The 17,625-nt window shown below is 45.8% G+C and overlaps 1 protein-coding gene across 1 annotated transcript in view; it reads left to right on the forward strand.

The window, feature by feature from the left end:
• Nucleotides 1-17,260, forward strand: part of G-TMT (gamma-tocopherol methyltransferase) — a 39,201-nt gene extending 21,941 nt beyond the window's left edge. The window contains exons 4-7 of the mRNA XM_087394625.1: nt 8,141-8,251; nt 15,453-15,545; nt 16,433-16,535; nt 16,798-17,260. Of these exons, the coding sequence (XP_087250751.1) occupies nt 8,141-8,251; nt 15,453-15,545; nt 16,433-16,535; nt 16,798-16,901 (411 nt within the window). The 3' untranslated portion in view covers nt 16,902-17,260. The remainder of the gene's footprint in view (nt 1-8,140; nt 8,252-15,452; nt 15,546-16,432; nt 16,536-16,797) is intronic.
• Nucleotides 17,261-17,625: the final 365 nt, after the last annotated feature.

Below are 17,625 nucleotides of genomic sequence, written 5' to 3' on the forward strand. Positions count from 1 at the left end.
CCTCTCCGTCCAGCTTTTGTTGCCTCTCTACCTGGGCGAGCTCTACGCGTCACAGTGTCTCCTCATTTTTGCGTTCCTCACGCATCAACAAGAGCAGTTTTTCAAAATCTGTGGTTCCTCTTTCTTCCAGTAGCTTTTCTGCTTCTTTTTCCTCCAGATGTTATTTTGTCTTGTCCAGCTGTCTTCTGCTTTCTTCTAGCTGGGATGAATGTTCTTCGAGTTGCTGCAGCAGGACCCGATTGCAGGACCCGATTCTGCTCTAGAAGGTTCGCCATCACTTCTTGAGCATTCGGCGGAAGCGTATCTTGTTGGTAGTCTTTCTCCTCTTCAAAGTCTTCGCGGTTGAAATCTTTTCCTGACCCTTCCATGGCGCTTGATTGTGTGTCCTTTCCGGATCTCAACACAACCATACACTCGCGGTAGTCAAGCTGGATACAGACTGAAGCTCTGATACCAATGTAGCATGCAACGGTTATCTGATCGTGTAATTCACAGCGAGACCTTCTTTAAACCTTTAGCGAGGAATGAGCGTTGTTTACCATAGAGAGAGAAAGGAGATGAGGGTAGAGAGAGAGTAGAGTCAACAACCGATTGGGTCCCTGTACCCACTGAGGGCCCCCTCCCCCAATCAGGGGAGAATTTGCTTTATACTTGGAGAACTGAGAAATACAAAGAACACTCTTCGAGAGAGCACGGAACGCGCTTTTGAAGAGCTCACTGTGCACACGTATAGTAGACCCAAGGACCTGAGAGGCAACGCCGACCAATACCGAGACCTTGATGCTGTCCACACTGACGATGTAGGACGCTTCTGCAAGGCAAGGAAGAGGCTTGTGCTGTCTATCGGAATGTAGGGTTACTGCGTGAGTGAGAGAGTGAAAACTAGAAGTGATAAATCCTATGAGAGAACTGAGAGATGACTGAAATATAGAGCTGAGAGTGAGCTGTGTAAACTGTAAAAGAGAGCTGAGAAAGCTGAGGAAACAGTGTCCAAACCTCTCTCCGTTTGCTGGTCCAAACCTCCGACTGTTGTGCTGCGTGGTCACCTTCAGATCAGGCTGAACTGATGGCCAAGGGACTGAGGCTGGTCCAAACCTCCAACTGTTGTGCCGCGTGGTCACCTTCAGATCAGGCTGAACTGATGGCCAAGGGACTGAGGCTAGAGCAGGGCCAGATCTGAGGATCTCAGGGGCTGCATAGGAGGCTGAAGTGGAGCTGTAGGAGAACTGAAGGCAGGAGCAAACTGAATGAGAAAACAGGGCAGCCAAGGGGCCCTTTTATAGGGCTGGACTGAGCCAACCCAGTCTGTAAACAGCCGACTGAGTCGGTCTGTTTTACAGACTTGTTGGCCTACAACCAGTCTATAAAAAGCCCTCCCTGGTTCATTGCCAAGGGAGTTTTTGGGCAGCCTTTGCAGGCTGCCTTCCCTGCTTACGTGTCCAGCCTTTGGGGACCCTAAAGGGACTCCTAACCTAGGCTAAGACCTAAACTATAAGATGGAAACACTTAACCTACTGTTCTCCAGTGGGTACTAGTGGACAAGAACTTACTTATTGACAAACCTGTGGCTGTATTAACTCATGTAGTGGAGTCCATCCCATGCACTATCCCGACATCTGGTCGCTGGGATGTCATTGGCTGTAACAATATATGAAATGTCAGTTGTGGCTGCTGTCATAAATGTAGGCCATCTTTTGGTGGTTCTAGTGATGCCCTATAGGCCATGGTATGTGCCTTGTAGGCATAAATGTAGGCACTTGTAGTGTTAGTGCCTTTTAGGCCACCTAGGACACTTAGTCCTATGTGACACCTAGGACACTTAGTCCTAGGTCTAGGTACAAGTACCTTGTATTCCTATTTTTCATCATCCTAGTTTTGACGGCTAAGACTCGTGCGACTCTTTGCTACCTGCACTCTCTCTCTCTTTCATTCGATCCTACAGTGGTATCAGAGCTGAGGTAGACTCGTCTCCTGCTCATCGGATTTGTACCAGTCGTACAACCGTACCTCCGTACGTATCTACGCTTACCTCCGTACGTATCTGCGCCACCGTACGTTGGATCCCGTACACAGTACCTATTACGTACATGCGTCGTACATCCGTACTACGTCGTATTGTGCTCCATTGCGCTGCACCTTCCGTACAGCCGTACGCTGTGTTCCGTACATGTCCCGTGCCTGCATTCCGTACAGACAGTGTACTTTGCATTTCGTACTTGAGCAATTGTACAACTCTGTACGTGTTCGTACAAGGTATCGTATTGATCTCCGTACCTGCATTTCGTACAATCAGCGTACTCTACATCCGTACAATTATACGCTCACATGCATTGTACCTATGTCGTACCTGCTTTGGGATTCGGTACAACCTTTGCACGTGTGAAATCACTTGCAGAGTATTCTCAAAATTTGGGGCTTTTGAGGACTTTTGCTCTCCTTATCTTCCTTCTACTATTTGAAATCTTCTCAGGCCATTTCAACAGCTTGGAAAGCCTACATTTTGAGGTCCATACTTTGGGATAGGTGCACTTTTGCAGTCATTTTGTGGACAGCAAGTCCTAATTTTGCAGTTGCAAGCCTTGAGGCTATATTTTTTTTGGGATTTGGTCTGCAATTTCTCTTTTGATTGCAATACATTGGGACAGATTGGAGAACATTGAGTCACATTTGCAGGACATTGATTCAGATTTTCAGACATTGAGTCTTTTTTGCAGGACATTCAATCAGATTTGCATACATTGGGTCACATTTGCAAAAATTTCAGCAAAATTTGGGGCTTTTCTGCATTCGCCCCCTTTTTGGCCTATTTGCCCTCAATAAATTTGGGGCTTTTGCCAGATTTGCTATTTTTTGTAGTGAACATTGCCCGTCACAGTCACATTTAGGTCACACATTTGCCCTTTGATTTGGGTCAGAAATTTGCAGATATTTGCTGTCATTTTTTGGACAGCCATCTTTTTGCAGTGATAGCCTTGAGGCTTTTGGGTTTTCAGGTCTTTTTTAGGGTATCACATTTGCTATGGCTGGGAACAATCAACATTTATTTGGAGTTCTTCGTGAAGATGATAAGTTGGATGGCACCAACTATCCAATGTGGTCTTATCTCATGAAACATATTCTTGTTGCAAAGCATTTGTGGAATATTGTTTCTGGGGCTGATCTGAGGCCAGCCAATGCTATAGTGGTTGCCTCTACTGCTGGTCCTTCTGTAGGGGGTACTCCTCTTGATGCCTCTTCCTCTAGCACTCCTGCTGCTGCTCTTCCAACTCAAGAACAGTCAAGATGGGATGCAAGAGATGCAAATGCACATTCATGCATTGCTTTATCATGCAAGAGAATCATTATTCCACACATCCGGTCTTGCAGGACAGCAAAGGATGCTTGGGATAAATTGGCCTCTCTCTATCAAATTTGCAATGAAGCTCGTGTTGCATATTTGAGAAGGCAATTATAGGAAGTCAGTATGAATGAAGGTGAGTCAATGGATGCATACTTGACAAAGGTCAAGGACCTCATGGAACAGCTTGCCAACATTGATGAGGTGGTGCCAAATTCACAGCTTGTTAGTACCACATTGAATGGACTACCAGATACATATCAAGGGTTTGCTACAACCCTTCGATTAGTGGCCATGGGTAATCCAGACCACTATTCTTTTGATCAGCTAGTTACTTTGCTTTTGTAGGAAGAGCAAAGTAGAGCTAATAGACAAGCCATTATTCCTGATCATGCATTTGCTTCATAGCAGACAGGAAGAGACAAGGCTTCCAAGCCTATGGGCAAGCCAAAATCTGCGCATAGCAGCTGCAATTCCTCCCATGCATCTAAAAATACAGCAGATAAGGCAAAGAAGAAAAGATGCAACTATTGTCGCAAGCCTGGACATGACATTTCAGAATGCAGGAAGCGCATTGCTTCAGAGAAAAAGAAAGCAGGATTGACAGTTAATGCTCATTTGATCCATCCAAAGCTGGTGCATTCTTTACTGCTAATGATGCTCAGTCCTGGTACTTTGATAGTCGTGCTTCCAAGCATGTCACATCTTGCAGACAGTTGTTTCATTCTTTAGCTGATGCATCTCGAGGGGGGACCATTACATGTGCTAATAATGCTTCATATGCTGTAAAAGGAGTTGGAGATGTGCAGCTCACATCCATTTCAAGCCATCCTGTCACTCTGACAAATGTTCTTTTTGTGCCTGGCATTGAAGTCAACTTGATTTCAATTTCAGCAATTGCTACTTCAGGTTTCAGAGTGATTTTTGATGGCTACAGATGTCTTGTTTATGATCTTCGTGATGACAATGCCATAGTTCTCACTGGCACTTTGCAAAAAGGGCTTTATCACCTTGATCATCATTCAGCTGCACTTTCTATTGAAGCATTGGCTATTTCAGATTCACAGCTTGCTGAAAGTCATCTTTGGCGTGAGAGAATGGGCCATCTCAATTATAGAGCTCTTGCAAAGCTACATTCACAGCAGATGGCAAATGATGTACCTCAGATTCACACAGTTTCCAAACATGTGTGTGAGGGTTGTCTTTTGGGTAAGATGCATCGATTTCCTTTTCAAAAGAATTGTCCAAAACTCTCACAAAGGAAATTGCAGCTAGTACACAGTGATGTCTGTGGCCCAATGAGGACAAATGCCATTAGGGGGTATAAGTATTTCATGACTCTCATTGATGATTTCACAAGATATTGCTGGGTATATCCTTTAAAGGCCAAATCTGAAGTTTTCTTATGCTTTCAGAGATGGCTGAATATGGTTGAGAATGAATCAGGATGCAAGCTTGTCACCCTCAACATAGATTTGCAGGTTTCTCTTCCGACACAAAATGATCCCACTACTCATGATGCAATCATCGAAGAAAGAGCTGTCAATAGACATCAAAGGCAAGTTCCTAGATGGCTTCTTGATACATTGAGGGACAGCAAACAAGATCAGCCTTTTGCTGCCCGGACAAGATCAGGAAACAGACAGCATGGTCACTTTCTTGAGTTTGCACTCCTTGCTACAGCTTGCAATGAAGAGCCTCTGTGCCATAAAGATGCTTTTGACAGCAAAGAGTGGATGGATGCAATGAGAGCTGAGTTACAATCTATTGCCAAAAATGACACATGGGAATTAGTAGATCTCCCTCCCGGCAAGCATGCCATTGGAACGCGGTGGGTCTACAAATTAAAAAGGAAATCTGATGGCAGCATAGATCGATACAAAGCCCGTCTTGTTGCAAAAGGGTATGCCCAACAACGAGGCATTGACTTTGAGGAGACATTTGCTCCCACATCCAGGATTACTACCATTAGATGTGTCATTGCCATTGCAGCCCATCATCATTGGCAAGTGCACCAACTTGACATCAAGATTGCTTTTCTTCATGGGGATCTGCAGGAAGAAGTCTATGTCACACAACCTCCTGGCTTTGAGGTTGTTAATTCTGAAAATAAGGTATGCCGGCTTAGAAAAGCCCTTTATGGTTTGAAGCAGGCACCCAGGGCATGGTATGCCAAAATTCATGCACACTTACTATCCCTTGGTTTTCAGAATAGTCCCACAGAACCCACTCTTTATGTCCGTGGGAGTGGATCTAATTTTTTAGTGCTGATTTTATATGTGGATGATATGCTCATCACGGGCCCAGATACTCAACAAATTGCAGCTTTCAAGGCTGATTTGCAGCAGATTTTTGACATGTCAGACATGGGACGGCTCCATTATTATCTGGGCATTCAGTTTGCTCATGTTGAGGGGGGTATTATGATGTCTCAGTCCAAGTATATTGGACAGCTCCTTGATCGTTTTCAGTTTGAGGATTGCAAGCCAATCTCTACTCTAGTGGACCCTGGCTTCAAATTCTCAGCTCATGATGGGAGCCCACCATGTGATATCACTCTTTATCAGCAGGCTGTTGGATGCCTTATTTATTTATGTCACACCAGACCTGACTTGCAGTATGCAGTATCTCAGCTCAGCAGATTCATGCACATGCCCAGTTCACAGCATTGGCAGGCAGTGAAGAGAGTCTTCAGATATCTCAGAGGCACTCAGGATTTAGCCCTCTTCTATGGTGATCAGGGTTCACTTACCATGCATGCTTACACGGATAGTGACTGGGCAGGATGTTCCGACACCAGAGTGTCACATACTGGCAATTGTTTTTTGCTTGGCAATTCATGTATCTCTTGGCTCAGCAAGAAGCAACCAACAGTTGCCACGTCTAGCTGTGAGGCTGAGTACATGGCAGCTTTCACCGCTACAGTAGAGTGTGTTTGGCTTCGACAGTTACTTACAGATCTTGGTATTTGCCAGACATCCTCCACTATTGTCTACATTGACAGCCAGAGTGCTTTGGCCATTGCGCGTAACCCAGTGTTTCATGCGCGTACCAAGCATATTGAAGTTCACTATCATTATGTTCGGGAGCGGTTGTCAGCAGGAGACATAGAGTTGTCCTATCTTCCCACAGGGGACAACATAGCAGATATGTTTACAAAGGCACTTCCTCGTCCCAAGTTCGAAGTCTTCCGATAGGCTTTACACTTGGCTCCCTTTGTTACATGATCTGACATCCCTTGTACATTCATAGGTGGCTATATCCTTTTGGATGAACATGTGCCACCATGACCAGAAAATGCCAAGTATTTTGAGACGTTTCCAGAGTACTTCAGCCCATCCCATGGAGGGGGGTTTGTAGGCCATCTTCTGGTGGTTCTAGTGATGCCCTATAGGCCATGGTATGTGCCTTGTAGGCATAAATGTAGGCACTTGAAGATGGCCTACAAACCTCCCTCCATGGGATGGGCTGAAGTACTCTGGAAACGTCTCAGAATACCTGGTGGTTCTAGTGATGCCCTATAGGCCATGGTATGTGCCTTGTAGGCATAAATGTAGGCACTTGTAGTGTTAGTACCTTTTAGGCCACATAGGACACTTAGTCCTATGTGACACCTAGGACACTTAGTCCTATGTGACACCTAGGACACTTAGTCCTAGGTCTAGGTACAAGTACCTTGTACTCCTATTTTTCATCATCCTAGTTTTGACGGCTAAGACTCGGGCGACTCTTTGCTACCTGCACTCTCTCTCTCTTTCATTCGATCCTACAACAAAAGCTGCCACCAGCATAGTAAGATGGTGTATAAATTATGAATATGTGATATCCTTGTAGCTTAAAACAACTAAGATGAAGATAATAGGCTTGGTGTGTGAAGTATTCCTTGGTAATTGGAGACACATGAATTGGGCACGATGGGATAGTGGCCTAGCTAGATACATGGTGCATAGAGTTGCGTCTTGCAACACTCAAAGAAACATCTAAAGACATCGGCTCGTATGAGGGGAGAAACACACGGGATTGAGGAGATAAAGGCAGCCATCATGGAGGCATGGAGGGAGGGTTTGAGATGGGAGGATGAGGACACTGCAGGGGTGTGTTGTACAGGTCAGTTGTCTAGGACTGGATCACTCCAGGTCTATTTTATGGCTTACCATTATAGTCGGTGCCATGATAGTGTCCTTCTCAACATGCCCTCACCTGTCTTCTATAGTGTAGTTTTGGGCAAGGCTCATACCTTTATGCACAGGTGGTTGCTAGCATCACTTCTTGGACATTTGGGGCATATTGTTACAGCCTCATGATTGCATGTCCGTCCTATTGCCATTCTCATGAACATTTGTCTAGATATTACTACACCTTGCATGCCATTTGGGAACAAGGTACAAAGGGGTGTACGAAGACTATCTACCAGCATGAGCATTTTTGCAAGGCATGGCCGATAAGTCTATCTTACATTTTCATAGATTGAGGAATCCGTTGGGTGTATAGTCTACCACATTAGTTGTTGGCATTGTATCCTAGGCAACGAGTTGGGACCCAAAGAGAAGGAGCCTATAGGCTAGCCAAACTCTCTCTCTAGTGCCTCATTGATAATTGACTCTTTTTGTAATGTATTCGAAGCTCTAACATAACATTTCTTTTTAAGGGGAAAAAAAGGACAAGTTGAACTTGTGTCATGTTGCTTCAGTAGATATTATATGGGTATTTCAAGCATAGTTGAGTATTACATATTATGTTATTACTGGTTTTGCTTTAAAGTAGTTGTGCTAACTTTTTTGTCGTTCCCTTGTATTCTTGAAGTTCTTATCAGAATTAGCTCGTGTGACAAAGCCTGGCGGACGAATAATTATTGCTACATGGTGTCATCGTGAGCTTTCATTGGAGGAGAAATCACTTAAATCAAGTGAGCAGGTATAGTGACATTGATATCTTAAAAGATGCATACTCTCCCCTCTTTTTTTGTTGCAAAATAATGAAAAAGAGACTTTTGAGCCTTGTGTGGATATTTTGCATATTTTTGTTATTTGTGTACATGTATGCACATGTGTGTGTGTGTGGACATTTTCTTTATTTACTTTTCCAAGCGTTCTCTGCAGCAATCTTTTTTTGAGTGCTTGCAGACTCGCTACATCGATCATGATGTATATTCAGCATATACAAAGGTTTTCAGCTGATGTAATTTCTAGCTCCTCGCTTTGAGGTGGTTTTTCTTGCAATATAAACAATCATGGCTTACACTAAAAAAAAAAAGTGTGTGGACATTTTCACTCGATGTAATATTTCAGCTTACCAGTTTTTTTCTGGATAGCTATCTTGTAATATAAAGCACTCCAAGTTTTCACTAGAAAAAAAAAAGTGTGTGTGTGTGTGTGTGTGAGAGAGAGAGAGAGAGAGAGAGAGAGAGAGAGAGAGAGATGCATTAAGTCTGTGGGAGGCCTCGCGGGCCTATGAGACAAAGTACAAACCAAAAGTAACTCATACAAGCGGCTATGGGCTGAAGCAAAGGGCTCACTAAGGCCCTTGCTGAAAGCTAAAGTGCTAAACTAGTGAACAAAATAGCAAAGTAGCAAAATAGCAAAAATAGCATCAAGTGCTCAAAGATAATGCTCCGAGAACACACAAAGGCTCCATGTATCTAGGCATCCTAGTGGCTCTCTGATGGGATGTAAGGAGCTCTCGTATCTGTGTCTGTCGATCTGTCTCTCAGGGTGGCGGAGGGCTGTTAGAAATCAACGAACAGAGAGTACGCATAGTGGAAGACTGATAGAATAGCGCAGGAGCTCACAAAGTGTGCGTGGTAGATGGAATCACAAACTTCTTAACTTATGTGCTTCAAATAGATGTGCAGACTAGTAAATAGACAATGATCCAGCCAGATATAGAAACCACCTAGAAACCACCAAAACAATATATTTCCGTCCAAAGCTATGGACACAATACAAAAGAATAGATCCAAAGTCCCACTAGAGCGTGGTCCTTTGATCTTACCACAAGGAGCTTCTACTATCTACTGGATATCTCTAGAACACTGAGCTTGCCTGCTCCACCTTGAGCATCTGTACACTCTTCGTCCAAAGATCTCAGCTCCTTGCTGCCCTAGAAGACAGCCAAGGTCCAGCCCTTGATGAGCTCAGTCTGCAGCAACTCCTAGACTCCTCTGCCTCCTGGATGTAGGCATGAGGGTGTACAGATAGGGCCCAAGGCCCCTTAAAAATATCGACCAGCAGCCTCATTCTGGCCAACCAGTCTGTCATAAAACCAACCCCCTTGGGGCCCTCAAAACTAGGACTTGTGCCCTTATTTCCACGCAGGGGCATAGTCCCTATGCAGGCTGACGTGTGCCCTGCCTCCCCACCGACCTGTGGGGCTTATTTATAGCTGGGCACAGCCCCTATTGTCCTGCCCTGATCCAAGCCCGGTAGGCTGTCTTTGACCAGCCCTACCAGCCTTTCTACTGGCCGACAAAGGTGCTGGCTACTCCTGCCATTATTGCGCCTCTAGCAGGCCCTTGTTGCAGGCCATACACCTGCCCCCAGTCTCCGCCAAGCAGCTCGCCAACAGTCCTTACTGCCACGTGTCACCGCGCCTTTGTTCTAGGCTGGAGATGCTGCACAGATCTTCTCCGTCCTGTCCTTGACAATCACCTCGCCATCCTCTGCCAGATCTGCCCTCCAGGCAAGCTTCCTTCTGCCATGTACTCTCATCTCTTTTGATGTGAGGTGCTGCCCATGTGGCAGCCCCCTATCTTTCTTTTCTCTTGGGCAGATCTTGCCCTAGGTCTCCCTCCCCCATCTTCTCCTCATTTGGGGGCTTACAGATGGGGAGGTGACCTTTCCAACAAGGGTGTGGTCTCCTGGGTTTCTGTATCCGATGGGCTACGGCAAGGGTGAGGCCTTGTCTCTGGCGGTCTCCTTTGAGGAGGGCTGAGATAGACCAGACCTCGATCGTGTGTGTGCTCTGGTCACTCTCCGTGCCGCATGTGGAATGTGCGTCTCTCGTCTGGTGGCATCGTGGCGGTGGCTCTCAGTGCTAATCCATGATGCCCTCATCTTATCTAGCTCCTCTTCCTCATCGTCCCTTGGAGCTGGCTCAAATGCATAGAAGTCTGTGACACGGGTCTTTGCTTAGTCGATCACGGTGATCTGTGGCATCGCCTCTCGCTGCTCTTTGGTCTGTCGCATTAGTATATTTTTGTGTCATCGAATCTCAATCAAATAGAGCCCAACACAAACTTGGTCGGGAAAATGGATCAACCGTGTAAACGAACCAAAGCCATGACCCTCTTGAAAGAGGCAGTGATAACGTCCCTGGATCTTGTAATAGACGGGGCAGACACATAGAAAGTGCTTCTTTGTCTCGACCTCTCCCATCGTGCATAGTTTGTAGATTCTCTGCTCTCTGGGTATGCCTGTAGCTTTACCAGCCTCAATCCTCAATGTGATGAAACTCGCAACTGTCTGATGGCAATCCTCAGTGCATGTGAGACTCCCCTATTCTCGAGAAACTAAGGTCTGATGACAAGACCATACTCTGAGACCCTTAGGAAGTGCTCATGGTTTTACTAGATCTTGGTGGGGAACTCCTAGTCTCCCCTCCCAAGCCCGAGACGTATGAAGCTGGAGGAATAACCGTATGATATGGTTGATCTCATCTCGTTGGATCAGCTTGGGTGGTGCATCCATGTTGTACTGAAAGGGGGGAAGTCTATCCATCTGAATGCCGTGGTTATCAAACCACGTGGATACCCGTGCATACATGCTGTATCATCACTACTCTCTGCCAGTCGCCTGGAAGACTCTAATGCTAGCCTCGGTAATCTCCATTGGGATAAGACCCAAACTCTGTGGAGGAATGTCATTGTCTGAAAGATGGCATCAACCTGGAGAGGGGTCATGGCGAACTCTGTCTGTATAATCTGATGGGGGACCGAGGGCTTACTCGAATCATCCTAGATCCCATAGTCACCTGCAGCCTCTCAAATCTCTTCCACTCTATCGCTGAAATATCACTCCCCCAGAAAGGTGTTGCATACATGGCAATCGGTCTGACCAGGGTGTCAAAAAGCCAACCCTTCGTGGTGGGGCGAGAGAGACAGAGAGAGAGAGAGAGAGAGAGGGGGGGGGGGGGGAAGGGAGGAGTTAATGTTTGCAAGAGGCCTCGCAGGCCTATGAGGCAAAGTGCAAAACCAAAAGGTAACTCATACAAGCCAGTAGGGTTGAAGCAAAGGGCTCACTAAGGCCCTTGCTGAGTGCTAAAGTGCTAAGCTAGTGAGCAAAATAGTAGAGTAGCAAAATATCTTAGAATAGTATTATGTGCTTAGAGCTTACGTCCCTAGTACATGCCTAGTTTCCATATAACTAGGTAACCTGGTGGCTCTCTGATGAGATGTGAGGAGCTCTCGTATCTGTGTCTGTCGAGGTGTCTCTCGATGCGGTGGAGGACATGGTCTCCTTGATCTTTGGATCCGGTGGGGTACGTCAAGGGTGACGCCTCGTCTCTGGTGGTCACCTTTAAGGAGGGCTGAAATAGGCTGAACTACGATCGTGCGTGCTCTGGTCCCTCTCCTTGTCGCACGTGGAGTGCGTGCCTCTCGTTGCAGTGGGAACTCCTACTGCTAGTCCATGATGCTCTCATCTCATTAAGCTCCTCTCCCTCAACCTCATCAGCAGCTGACTCAGATGCATAGAAACGTGTCTCTTTATTAGCTGAAATAAGAGCTTGGAGAGGGTTAGAATCCATCCCTAGAAAGATAGTGGTGACGACCTCGGATCTCATAGAGGGGGCCCTAAGGGTATACTGAAATGGGGGCAATCTGTCCATATGGAGTCCCAAGTTCTCAAACTGTTTGCATGTATGGGGATACCAACTCCTCTAAGAGCCCTCAACTGCTAATGTCATGGATGCGAATAAGGCAAGCCATGGTAACCTACATCAGCATGAGGTCGAGGAACTAAAGACCTGACCCGATGAAAATATTTGATCACTTGGAATGCTGTGTCAAGCTATAGTGGGGATATCCCGAACTCATCCAAAATGATCTGGTGTGGGGCAGACGGCTTAGTGTAAATCATATGTTACGGTAAGAGAACCTAGAGCTTCTTCACTCGAGCTCAGTCTACCTCTGACAAATCAAGCCCCTAACAAGGACTGCACGCAATCGGAAGATATCCACGGTAGTGGTTGCATGGCATGGTTTACCTCTATCTGAGGCGACTTGCAAATCTGTGTACTAGATGGGGAGATCCTTCCAGATTTCATCATTGAGGATGCTAATGTGTAAAGAGGGAAGTAATATCATTCTCAAGCTAAGATAACATGAACTTGGAAGGGTCAGTCTGCATTTTTCCTTTAGAGGACCGACAAATGTAAATAATATGCATTGCGCTTTATAAATATGGTCATAGGGATTCAATGTCAAGGTCATCGATGAGGGTGATTTGCATGACTAGGTTAGTCTAAAGGCCTAGGTTGAGGTGTTCCTAGTTATGAATTGTGCCTAGGGGCAAATGGTTTAAAGGAATCGCAAGAAGGGGAAAAAAGGAACATCTAAGTGCAGCCTTACAAAATGGACATGTGGCAATCTAGGCCCATCTAGGGAGTTTGGGGGTTCTGCAAAAAAGAACTAAGAAAATCAATGTATGTTATCCGAATCATGACATGAGTTTTGGGAGAACATGGCTGGAAGGTTATTCTAACACAAATCTCCTGTGATCTTCAAATGTGAAGCAGTTTTTGTGATTGTGGATGTTTCATATGAGGGGACCTAATTCAAAGTCAAGTAGACCCACGTGTCTGCTCCTCGAACGTGCATTGAAGTCACCTAAGAGGGGGATCTCCTCTTGCCTAGAGAACTTTGTGATATTATCATATATCGTCTCATATGGATGGTGATCCTCTATGGTGACCTCATGCTCATAGGATGATGTATCTGGGGGGAAGTATCATATTGCAATGAAATCGGACGTGTGTCAAGCGACTGAACATGTATCCACATGTGTGGTGCATGCTGCTCCTTCCAAATCAAGGAAATATGCAGTCTCAGATGTAATCTGAAAAGAACTGCCATGCCTACAGAGCCTTGTATCCTGTGTTGGAAAGGTCACCTCCCCATCTGTGAGCCCCCATATGAGGAGAGCATGGGGGGGTGAACCTAGGGTTTGAGAGACTGACACATGAGCAGCAGCATGGCTGCCATGTGGGCAAGAATCAAAGAGATAGGGGTATCCCGGACAGATGGCGCAGCATGGCGGGAGGTTGGAGGCAGGTACACGGCCTGCATCATGGATGGCACATTGTGCAAGATGGCGGGAGATGGCGGGGGAGCCAGCAGCCAGGTCGGCCTGTTTGGAGGCTGGTATGGCTGGTAACAGCCAGCCTACCAGGCCTGGAACAAGGGCAGACTATGGGGGGTTGGACCCCACAAGGTTTAAGGGCATGGCCCTGGTTTTATAGCCCACAGGGCAGTGGGGAGGCAGGGCACAAGTCAGCCTGCATACGGGCTGTGCCCCTGCCTTGAAGTGTTGGCCAAAGGCCCTGGAAAAGTGACCCTCAAAGGGGCATTTATAGTAGACCAGGGCAGGGCCTGGTCGGCCTGATTGGGTCAGCCATAGGCAGCCTGCCTGGTCGGATTTTTGCAGCCCTTGAAGGGCCTATAAAAGGAGGGCCTCCAGCCCTCATTCCTTATCACTTGGAGCAGCCTTTGAGGAGCAGAAAGGAGCAGCAGCAGCAGCAGCAGTTGGGCCTCATCCTGGAGGTGAACCTGGCTGAAGACCTGCAGACTTAGCTCACTCAAAGGGCTGCCCACCTAGGCTGGTTTGCAGACAGCAAGGTGGAAGCGATCTGGACGGAAAGTCTACTTATGCTTGAGGTGGAGACGCGGGCTCAAGTCTAGAGATAGCCAACAGATAGGAGGAGTACCTTGTGGTAAGATCAGAGAACCACACCATTGGTGTGACTCTGGATCTATCTCTTTTGTATTGTGTCCATAGCTTTGGACGGAAATATATTATTTTTTGGTGGTTTCTCTATTTGGCTGGCTCATTGTCTATGGATGGAGTCTGCACACCTTTGCTATGCACATAAGTTTAAGAAGTCTGTGATTCCACACCCCACACCATGCTGTGTGAGCTCCTGGACTATTCTATCAGTCTTCCACTGAGCGTACCCTCTGTTGGGTCATTTCTAACACCCTGCTATCTCTCCTCATCTCCTTCCTATGTGCTGACTCCCATGTGTATCCTTTCTCTGTGGAGTCCTCTCTTTGGACTCTCATGTGTCTTAGAATAGAAGACCACATCTCTGTCCGTGCAGGTCTCTGTTGGATTGGACCAGAGGGTGCCATCGCAGTTCCACATGGCCATGCTCAATCTCTAGTCTGCCGTCGTCCTATAGGCCCAACACCATCATGTGTTGTCTATCTCCCCCTCTTCCTGTTCTTCCCTTTCTGCTTTTTTGCGAATAATGACTCTGCTGTCTCTGTAGGCCGCCCATTTTCCTTTGTGCTGCCATCACACGTACCATCCCCTCTCTCCAGTGCTCTTGCTGCAAAGAGATCATCATCCAAAAAAGTCATAGTACCCTTCAGTGTTGCCCTCATACTCAAGAGGATGGACCTATCCTCTGTTGCTGTGCAGAATCTCACTACCAAGGACCTGGTTGGTGCATCAGCCTTGCCCACTCTCCAAGCTGCATCGCAAGCAAGGTTGAGACCCATCTTGGTGAACAATGCTTCAGCATTTGCCATAGGGGTGTCACCTACTGCTAGTCCGCTAACCAAGGCATAAGGCCTTTCTGTTCCATCTCTTGTCTTCTTCCAGGGCATTGGATGCAAACTCCTTGGGGGCTGGCGTACCTTTTCTAACCACCTCTTTTCACTCCAGCATCTCCGTTTTCCCCTTGGTAAGTTGGTGCGTGAATTCAGAATGTTTCCCTTGCATGGTGGCCTGCATAGCTGTCATCTCTTTTTGGAGCTTTTCATTCTTGGATGTTAGCTCTCTATTGCTTTGCATGTCCCCTCCGGAGTCACATTCATGTCTCTGAGATACTGCAATTCAGTCCCCAGAGAGAGAGAGAGAGAGAGAGAGAGAGAGAGAGTAACTATTGGTGCTTGCAGGAGCTTTTGGACAAAATATGTGATGCATATTATCTACCAGCCTGGTGTGCAACTTCTGATTATGTCAAGCTTGCCGAGTCAATGTCACTTCAGGTGTGAACTGCTTATTTCTTCTAGCAGCCTTGCAACACTCAGCTCTTTTGAATTCGTATCTGCAGTGAGCAAATGGTTGGTATTAAGCTAACTTGGACTAGGGAACGTGGCATGAGTTACTTAGGAAGGCCTTGGGATTAAATTTGAAGTGCTTATGGGAAGTGGCAGTTTGAAATCGAAGCTAGATTTTCTAGTGCTATCTTATTCCCATTATGTAATTTCAGAAGATGATTTTAGAGCCCACTGGCAAGAGTATGTTTTATGAGAGCATGGTCCAGCCCTCTTATCTCCATTTTCTGGTTCTGAAGGCAAGGTCATTGAAAACAGGAAATAATTGTTGATAGCTCCACATGACCAGAAAAAAAACACTATTTCCATTTGCCTTAGGGCCAGATGACCAACCTTCACCAGAGTAACGAGCTAGATGAGAAGAAAGAATTCACATGTTTATGTTTTGGATTTAATTTCATGAGATTGATGTGCAGGAAATATCTATGCTAGGTTTTCAAGATGTATTGGGTTTCTTTTTAGCAGAAGCTAAAAAAGAGCATTTATTCGTCCAAATTGAATGCAATGTGTAAACAATGTCCAACCAACCATTTACCAAGGTGGCACAAGCTAGTTTGTCATATAATTTTTCATGTATCGCCAAGAAGTGATGTGCTTGCAAGTTTTATTGGGGAGCACGTTTGTTCTGAGCCTTCTGTACTTAATTTAAGGTTTAAGCAGGATTAATGGATTGAAAACCAAATTTTTATGTGCTCTAAAATATCAGCTCAAAGGGGCTTGTTATTTGGAGCTCTGTTGTATATCTACATGTACTTCGAAGTTTATCACCAATAAAAACATATATACAAGAGGAAATAATTATCGGGGTACTTGAACAGGACATCAAGTCTGCTGATTGGTCTCAGTACATTACACCTTTCTGGCCAGCAGTAATTGCATCTGCCTTAAGCTGGAGGGGATTGCTGGGACTCGCGACATCTGGTGAGCCTTTCTATGTCTTCCATTTGAAAAACTGAATGAACATTTTCCTTCTTTGCAAAGTCCTAGTTTATAATAATCTAGATTTGTAACTTTTTCCCATCCTTCTGTGTTTAAAATATTGTTGTATTCCCCTTCCAAACTTTGCTTGAACTTGTCACACTGGTGTGAGATGTGTGGGCAGCGACGGAAGGGGGCACGAGTGGGTCTCCTTTTCTAATAGAAAATTCCATGAAGGGTTTCTGAATTCAAGCTTGTTTACCAGGCTGGACAACGATACAAGGGGCTCTTGCTATGGCATATATGGTGCAAGGTTACAACTCTGGGCTTATCAAGTTTGCTGTTGTCACGGCCCGCAAACAAGGTTAGGGGAGGTTTTGTACTCATGATATGCGAAGAACTCTATGGCTGAGATGCCATGCTTTTGGATGTAATTCTGCTTTAAGTAGTCTTGTGATGGAGTGAGTTACATGGAGCTTGTGTTGAACTTAAGATTAGGTGCGTGCTGCAAGCTGATGCTTGTTCTGTAGGTTCTAAGCCTTGGGTGTGTTGCTGAACCACTGCTGGAAAAGTAATGCTTCCTTTGGCGTTCTGGCTTCATATGACCACCACACTGGTCTATGAGGAGGTGATTGGTGTGCGCCATGCCTATGCCACGTCAGAAGCTATGTTACGAAGTTGTGCCTTTCTGATTTGGACTTCAAAACTTTTTTGTAATGCTATAATCACATTTGTTTGATCCGTTCTCCTGCATCCATCTTTGCCTCGCAGGATCCCACATTTTCACCCAGCGTTTTAGCCTTTTTGGCACAGCTTCGTGCTGTAGCAGAATAACCTGCAAGCTGCATTTGCGCTCCCTGCCTGTTTTTGTTCCATCAAATACAATTAAGGATAGAGTTGCTTCAATGTCCTGTCCATGCAATTGCTTGGATACCCAATCTAGAAGTGATAGTAAGGAGCACCTAGCTCTCAGGGAAAATGAGAGTTTACAACTGGGCAAGTAGGGACTAACAAACTTCAATGTAACTTAGCACAATGTAGAATTCTCATGAGTCACGTATGTGGATGCATTCTTCATGCTATGTTTGTTGCT

This window comes from Dipteris shenzhenensis, chromosome 23, assembly GCF_047967505.1.
Source record: "Dipteris shenzhenensis isolate YYH24624 ecotype China chromosome 23, Dip_SZ_1.0, whole genome shotgun sequence".
Taxonomy (NCBI): domain Eukaryota; kingdom Viridiplantae; phylum Streptophyta; class Polypodiopsida; order Gleicheniales; family Dipteridaceae; genus Dipteris; species Dipteris shenzhenensis.